General features: G+C 40.6%; 1 protein-coding gene across 1 annotated transcript; it reads right to left on the bottom strand.

Annotated features, from left to right (window-relative positions):
- Nucleotides 1-206: 206 nt before the first annotated feature.
- Nucleotides 207-8,041, bottom strand: yipf4 (Yip1 domain family, member 4). Its single transcript, XM_037783031.1, has 6 exons — nt 7,803-8,041; nt 5,242-5,395; nt 4,359-4,530; nt 2,574-2,651; nt 2,347-2,460; nt 207-999 (listed from the first exon to the last, which is right to left on the bottom strand). The coding sequence occupies exons 1-6, from the start codon at nt 7,858-7,860 to the stop codon at nt 862-864; spliced, it is 714 nt and encodes a 237-aa protein (XP_037638959.1). The 5' UTR covers nt 7,861-8,041; the 3' UTR covers nt 207-861.
- Nucleotides 8,042-8,554: the final 513 nt, after the last annotated feature.

Here is an 8,554-nt window from a genome sequence, read left to right as displayed (position 1 = left end):
GAAATTAGAATGTATTATAAGAATTGGGACACCGCTATTATTGACTTTATCATTACAAACCAATGTTTTGATTTAAATTCTGTGGGTGAATCCAACCTGTTAGCACCATCTTATTGCTTTTGCAATATACACAACACTATCAAATATATTAGTGTGACCAGCTATGTTTAATGTTTATAATGAAAAAAAAAAGGAAATACCAGATGTTTATGTGACAAATAACTATTGATTTACTGTAATTATTGATCAAATGATTATATTCCTGTATTAAACAGCTGACAAACAGGACTCCGGGGTAGGAAAACAAGGCACCACATTTGGTAGACAATGGTTTATGAAGCTCCAACTGTCCCAGTCCACCTGTTTCTGCTGCTGAAATCCATAAATTAAGCGAACAAGTCTGTGTAAAATGAATAGCATTAATGGACACTTCTCATAGTACATTACAGTGCATAACAATGAAGAACATTATGCTCAACAATCTCTTTCTTTGTGGTGCTGTCTCTTCTCTCAAATTCTTCCTTCAGCATGAACATATACACCACTCATATTTGGCACCACATTCTTCATAGAGTAAAATCTAAGTCATTAAATTAATATACAACCCTGCTGACTATTTCCCGCTGTTTAACAAGTTTGCATCCTGAAGTGTAAGCTGTAAAAGCATATGCATTTTATTGACCAAAGACATAAGGGACAAAACTATCTACATTGATATATATATTCCCACCTTCTACAATTTTTTAGTTAAAAAACAAATAAACACGTTTTTAAAAAAAATCCTGGTTCCGTAGTTATCCCGCCCCCCTACTGCTCCAGGGTCAATGTCCATGAAAAGGTCCACAGTTTCAAATCATCCAGTCACACACCAGTATATAATGATAGGAAGTAGATATACAAAAGGAGAATGGGATATATGAGAAGGGGCTTCTTCGTTTTAAATTCATCTCCGACGAGTAGGGAAGCAGCACTGTAAGCAGCCCAGAACACTCCGAACAGCTAAAAGAGAAGAGCAGACAAGAATCAGTCCATTTAATCATCAATATTTCTGACAGAGAAGTACCACATAACTCAGACTACTTTAAGTAGCATAAAGGAGGTTGTTGCTTTTATAAAAACTACATTGTGAGTTTTGAGTTTATGTTGCTCTGGATTCAAAGTTACTTTACCAACAGTATTAATCATCTCATAACGAATACAGGCTGTCCTCAAATATAACAATCAGACCCCTTCACTTTTCTTTTCACATTTTGTGATGTTGCAGATAAAAAAAAACTGAAATATCACATTGACATAAGTATTCAGACGCTTTGCGATGACTCTTGAAATTTAGCTCAGGTGCCTCCCAATTCTCTTGATCACCTTTGAGATGTTTCTACACCTTGGCTGCGGTCGAAAAGTCTTTTTTGCTTAGGAAGGTTCCTAACAAGTGGGCAACTCCGGGTCTGAGAAGTGAAGCCAATGTAGAGGTGCCTTAAACTTGCATTCTTTCTAATAGCCAGCAGGGGGCGACTCCTCTGGTTGCAAAAAGAAGTCTGATTATATAGAAGTCTATAAGAAAATGAGCCTACTTCTCACTTGATTTATTACCTCAGTAAACATTGTAAACATGAGTTTATGGTCTCAATCGCTAGTTTCAAGTCTTCTTCAACACAGCTTGATGTTCACTTAGTAAATTATGGTCCCATTTAGAGTCAAAAAGACCATAAAGCAGGGGATGCTTTAGGACAGGGCTACCTTGTCGCTACCACGGCGCTGTCCGGTCTGGGAGTTGTCCGTGTTTTTGTCTTACAACTTTAACCCTTTCACAGTGTGTTTTCAGTTCATCAGAGTTAATTAGAACATTTTTGGTCGCCTGAAAATGTCTGATTTAGAGTTCGGTTGTACTTAGCTCCACCCTCTCCTTTTCTTATATGCACCGATCAGCCATAACATTAGGTCAGCACGGGGCACCCTGACCGGTCTGCGGCTACGCAGCCCCATACGCAACAAACTGCGATGCACTGTGTGTTCTGACACCTTTCTATCGGAACCAGCATTAACTTTTTCAGCAATTTGAGCTCCAGTAGCTCTTCTACTGGTTTGGACAACACGGGCCAGCCTTCGCTCCCCACGTGCATCAATGAGCATTGGGTCTGACCCTGTCGCCAGTTCACTGGTTTTCCTTCCTTGGACCACTTTTGGTAGGTCCTGACCACTGCAGACCGGGAACAGGTGCGGGTGTTTTCATTGTTGGCTACAATGCTACAGATTCTCCCTACTAGCAACTGTTATCAATCCTTCAAAAGTTTAATTTTTGCAAAGCATGAAAAATAAATGACCGTTACCATGCGGTCTTTGACTCACTTTGATTAGTGTAGAAACCACCTCAAACCCTCCGATCACTAAGAGCAGAGGGGCTATAACGATGAGAGGAAGAAGGGAATATCCAATCACTCCAAGAACCTGGCCGAAGGAAACCTGATAAAAAAAAAAATCAATTTAAAAACGGGACTCCATAAGAACAAGTTCAAGTCATGTCTGGTTGTACTTTGGCTGGCTGCAGAAGTTAACAAGGTGTCAGCTGCGCTTACCTCACCACCAAGAACACGAGCCAACAGGAAGATTGTTAGTGATCCAAATATCCAGATGGTGATGATCCAAGACACAACCTGCAAAATAAAAGCAAAGTTTAGTCTTAAAACTGAAAGCTGTGAGAAGGTACAGGTAAGGTACATCCATACCATCGACAAGATCAACAAAGCTTTCCATAAGCACCATCTGCCAGCCAATCAGCCGACTACTCTTTTTTTTTTTTTTTAAGATTTTGAAATCAATTTTGTTAATGCCAGAATCTATATATTTGCTTCATTTGAGTCTATGTAGAGGTTGAAGGAAGTTACCGCTTTTATTGTTGTAGTCTGAGTAACGTGACGTCATATCCGTTCCAACCAAAACAAACCGCAGCGAGCCGAAACCAAGACCTATGGAAAGGAGGCTGGGTCATGGGCGGACATGGGTCTTGAGGTATGGGGTATAACACATTCGCAGTGTAACTGAAGCTGTGGTCGTGCGTTGCGATTGGCTCAATTTCGGCGAGTGCAGACCAGATTTTACTGTGCATGTGTTTTAATCCCCCCAAAGATATGACGCGTTGATGACGTGTGACCCAGCCTCCTTTCCATAGGCCTTGGCCGAAACGAGGAAGTACAAAGCAGCGGAGGGTCTGCGTGGATACGACCTGCACCCTCACATGTTAAATCCAAAGTGGTAAACACTACACATCCAGTAAAGTATGGAAACACTTTGGGTTTCACACATTGACAGGAAAAGCAGAGCTAGACATCACAGCTTAAGCTGCACGCCAACTCTGTCACGGACAGGAAACGTTATCGTATCGCAGTAACGTGCGGTCAAGCCGGCCGTCACTCTCATCTCCGTGGTCAAATGGGCCGACGCTACAACTGTAGAGCACCCATATTTCAGAAGTGAATTTAGTACATTCGGGTAGTTTTGGCATACTGTAGATTTTGCTTTTGTTCGCATACTGCATACTACATTTTGGCCAAATCAGTACGTACTACTAGTATAGTATGAGGTTTCGAATACAGCCTCAGTGTGGGCATAGATGACAGTTTATGACTAAATCCAAGAATAATGGATTTGGTTTTCGAGATATCTAGTACCAACTTATTTTGTTATTATCTATTTATTATTGCTGTGAAAACCTCTCCTTCAAACAACCTGAGTTATTCAAGTTTCTCACCAAAAACTACATTTTACAAGATTACATTTGAACACATCATGATAACGTCAGAATTTACCTTCGCCCAATACTCATTTTTACTGACTAGAGCTTGAACTCAATGCAACCTCCGTTAACTTTAGCTGTGCTGCCCATCGTCTGCTAACAGCTAACGTTAACTAGCACTTTTCCTTAAACACGTATTTATTGTTCACCATGTCGTATTATCAGTGAAAAAAATAGGGTGTGTCCCCTGGACGTGTTGATAGTGAGTTTACTGCGTCCTTTTGGATTTTAGACACCGTTAGTCTTCTCGTTCTCGTGACATCCCTAGAAGCAGTGCTGTCTTTTTCACAACCATTTTCTTCAGTTTCCTACCAAACAGCACATAAAAACAACCTATTCACTGTCAGCTTGTTTTATTATGTATACCCAAAGTGAACCAACTGGTAAAATACAGTGGAAATGTGAGCAGGACCTTAGTACCAAAGCCTCACAAGGTTTTTAAAAGTTCAGATTATGAGAGACTCTAGATTACGGGTAGTTAAGTTGCTGCAGTGGAAAAAGGGTTAACAGACAATCCTGAAACAGTGTGGGGAAACATGGTTGAATTCATTTATTGTATACTGCTCACCCTGAACTGTCCATAGATGGAGATCATGGAGAAGAGCAGCACCACGGCTAGAGGGCCCCAGAAGTCTGGGTTGTCTCGGACCACCTGCCGGTTAAAACCCAGTGATGGCATTGGCATCAGCACGCATCGAATCTTGTAATAGATGTCCTTCAGGTCAATGTCCAGCTCCTCCCTTCTCACACAGACAAGACGACATTATAAGGACAGAAGATTTACACTGAGATTTGCCAGAGAAGACGATGGATTAAATCTGTTTACAAAAGTCAAATATAAAATATCAACAAGTATGACTGCATCAACAGGGCTGATGTCGATTTTTTTTATTGACATCAGATCAGTGCCAGTCAGTTGATTCTGCATCAGCTCCCACAACAAGAGTGGCACACCATCAGCCACTTTTTGGTTTCTGCGCTGCTGCTGACTGGGATGTGGCATAAATAGAGTTGTTCCGATACCAATACCAGAATCGGAAATGCGTGCAAAACTGCCCAAAATTTGGTATCGGGTATCAGGTATCGGCAAGTACGCCAGTCTATGCACCGATCTGATACCATAATTTATTAACCCCGAAAAAAATCAACTTGTTTAACTGGAATCAGTTCTTCTTCACCGCTTCAAAACAGTAGACTTCACTGTGCTGTCGCCCTGGATGTATCATGGCTGCCACTGGAAACTACTGTTTTAGAGCAGCAAAAAATAACTGACTGCAGGCAGTTTGTCATGTGATGGTGCTAGTGGAGAGTGTAACGGTAACGGTAGTCAGAGCAAGGGAAATGTCAGCCACTTGGCAAAATTTCAGAGTGGAAAATCCAATAAGTAAAACAGCAATATTATAACAGATAATAAATGAGTTCAAAAAAAAAAAGATCCAACATGTACTCACAGAAGAGGTTTGTTCTCTTCACTGTCATCCTCCTCCACCTCCAGCAGCCAGCCGTAGCCTCTCTGCCTCAGGAAGGTGGTGGCATACGGGTCTTTACCGCTCTCACTGCCCATGTTTAGCTTAGTATCCGGGGCACTGATGGTGCCGCTGAGCTCTGTGGAAAACATGTGTTTGCAAAGTTAAGCGTTTGATCATAGACTGGTGTGGCACAAGAAACACATACTATACATACAGTGCCAGGATGTATGACAAAATACCACAGACACAGTATGAATGTTTAGTAGTTGTAGTGACATACTGCATCAAAAAACATTTCCCTGTTTTTGGTTAAAGGGGACATGTCAGGCTCATTTCAAGGTTCATACTTGTATTTTGGGTTTCTACTAGAATGTGTTTACATGCTTTAATGTTCAAGAACACATTATTTTTCTCATCCTGTCTGTCTGAATATACCTGTATTCACCCTCGGTCTGAAACGCTCCATTTTAGCGCCCTGTCTATTTAAGACCTCCTCCTGAAAAAGTCCAGTCTGTGGCCAGTATATTCTAATGCGCCTGCATGTGACATAGGAAGGGGAGCCAAATCTGAATGGGAAGTTGAATCACATGTTTTCCGATCTAGACAGGGTTGTGTACAAACGGGGCGGGACAAACCTATTCGGTTGCAAATGAGGGTGCACAGTCTGTGATGCAACTGTCACATGTCGCCGTGGCTCATAAACAAACAGGGCGACGGCAGCATGAATGTTTTCAGACAAGCCGGAGGTGAACGACGGACGAGAACAACACGGATATGTGGAGAGACATCGAGGTGTGGGAGCTGCTGACCGTCCGCGGTGAGGAAGAAAAAGCGGTAGATAACGTGACGTTGAGGGACAACGTAGTCTGACGTTAAATGAACATAACAAGGCTGCTGAATGAGAGAGACATCCGGCGTTACATTACACGAAAACACACCCCGACCACCTCACGGTACCGCCAGCTGTGAGCTGTGATCTGTTTTTAAAGCCTGTTTGCACATTTTCTATTTGTAACGTTACCATTTTAACTTTATATCTTTCCAAATAAACCTGCAAAAGATCCATCTGTCGCCTGGTCTCTCTGTTATAAAGTAACAAACCCAGTCCCAGTTCATTACATTATCAAGCAATTACCAAACTAAATGAAATATAAACTAATTTTATTATGTTTGAACTAGCTCTTACATTATCCAACAGTTGCCACATGTCCAGCTGAAAAACTTTAATAGCCCTACTGTATGTAGTAAATCTTTGCTGGGATGGTGGAGTGAGAGAAATAAACATTTCAGTCTTCATAAGTGTCTAATCCTTTTGTAAATGTTGCCTATATTATCATATTAAAGAGCACAATCTAGTCTTATATATGATAAATGGGTACTGTAGATAGACAGAGGAAAAAAGGGTCATGCTGATGAATAGATACTGTAATCTGTATGTTGTCTGTATGTGTTTGCATACATTACAGCTCCATACATAAAACATAGTTAAACATTTTATAAAGCTAAAAATGCTCTGTGAACTATATTTACACTGTATCCCAAAAACATGCATCATTCTGTGACAATTTTACGTTTTTGCAGACATTGATGATGCCACCATCATCCTCTCTCTCTGTAACCCTCCAGAGGTGTAACCCTGGTCATTGGTGTGAAAGGGGTATAAGTCGGGACAGGGAGGGACTCCTCTGGCAGTACATCCATCCCATCTATGTCTATAATTCATTTATAAGGACAATTTTGCACTTTACTCTACAGCTTTTAGTAACATGTACTTGACTTGAACCAATGCATTATCTAATAGTATATTACTATCATTGTACAGCTACCTTTACTCTCTAATCTCAGTTTACACTATTCTATTTGATGTTGTATTTAAGTTATTGTGTAAATGGTAAATGGACTTGCATTTATACTTTTCTAGTCTTCCGACCACTCAAAGCTCTTTACACTACATGTCAGCATTCACCCATTCACACACACATTCAGACACTGACGGCAGAGGCTGCTGAGGTGCCAATCAGGATCTAATCTAAATACTCATTCACATTTTGGGGTTAAGTGTCTTACTCAAGGACACATCGACATGTGACCCGGAGCAGCCGGGGATCGAACCGCCGACCTTCTGATTGATGGATAACCTGCTCTACCTCTGAGCCACATCCGCCCCAGCGTTTAAATAGCGTGGTCTGTTCAATGTGTAAACAAAGTCAGTCATTAAGCTACCACTACATCACACTATAGCTAAATAGTGGATGATAAGAGATATGACAGAAAGCGTCCAGTGTGTCCATGGTGATTGGTAGCTATGTTGGAGAATGACACGTATCGGGACTGTAATTAGTTGGCAAAGCTAAATGACAGCTTGCACATTTAAATAGGTAACGTTAGAGTAGCTATATGATAGCACAGCGTCGGCCCACACTTAGGTTACAATGTTTAGACTGAATGCATGTATAGCACTACCAGAGATCACTGTAAACTGGTCAGTGTGTGGATGTCTGAAGGCCTGCTAGCTGCGCAGCTCCGCGGACATTATAGCCTACCTTCAGCCTCCGTCGAAGAGACGAACGTGAAGTCCCCGTTGGTGGGAGAGAACTGCATGGTTAGTTTATTATTAGTGGCACACACACAGAGAGAGATACAACATTTAAATCAGCGGTCAGTGAAATATGCCGAGAAGCGTTAGTAATAACGCTGTCATCGACCACAGCTCTCCAGTGAAGTTAAACTATCGCATTTTGTTTTCGTTGGAGAAGCAGGAAGTGCAGGGGGGAAGCTGGGGAGTGTGACACGCGTCTTATGATGCATTCAAGTCATGACACAAAGCTAGGATATGGCAGCGTCTTACCTTACTAGAAACTACAGCTCCACTGAGAAATATTAAACCATTAGCCTATGTGCGTAAAGATGAAACCATTATTTTTTTTCCTAAAATTTCTATAGATATCGCGATGATTTCTTGAATTATTTTGGCCATGATTAGGCCCGGACAGTTTCTTTTTTTTTTTATTATTATTATACTTTATTTCAAAAGTTCAATGCAATATATTCGCATGTTCAGATGTTTCATTACAATTCTGCAAAAATATTTTACAGTATAAAAATAATGTAAAACAAATTATAAATTATACAACAAATAAACTGTAATGAAAGGAAAAGATGAATAAAAACAAAACAAAACAAAATAAAAAATAAAAACATTTGGGGACTGCTAAACAATTGGAATAAATTTGAAATGTCTAAACAATTTAACAGTTTTAGTCAATTTAGAATTTTAGATTTTTAAGTTTTCAAT

Source organism: Sebastes umbrosus, chromosome 10 (assembly GCF_015220745.1).
Source record: "Sebastes umbrosus isolate fSebUmb1 chromosome 10, fSebUmb1.pri, whole genome shotgun sequence".
NCBI lineage: Eukaryota > Metazoa > Chordata > Actinopteri > Perciformes > Sebastidae > Sebastes > Sebastes umbrosus.
Note: the sequence above shows the minus strand (reverse complement) of the source record. Positions and strands in the feature narration are given on the sequence as shown.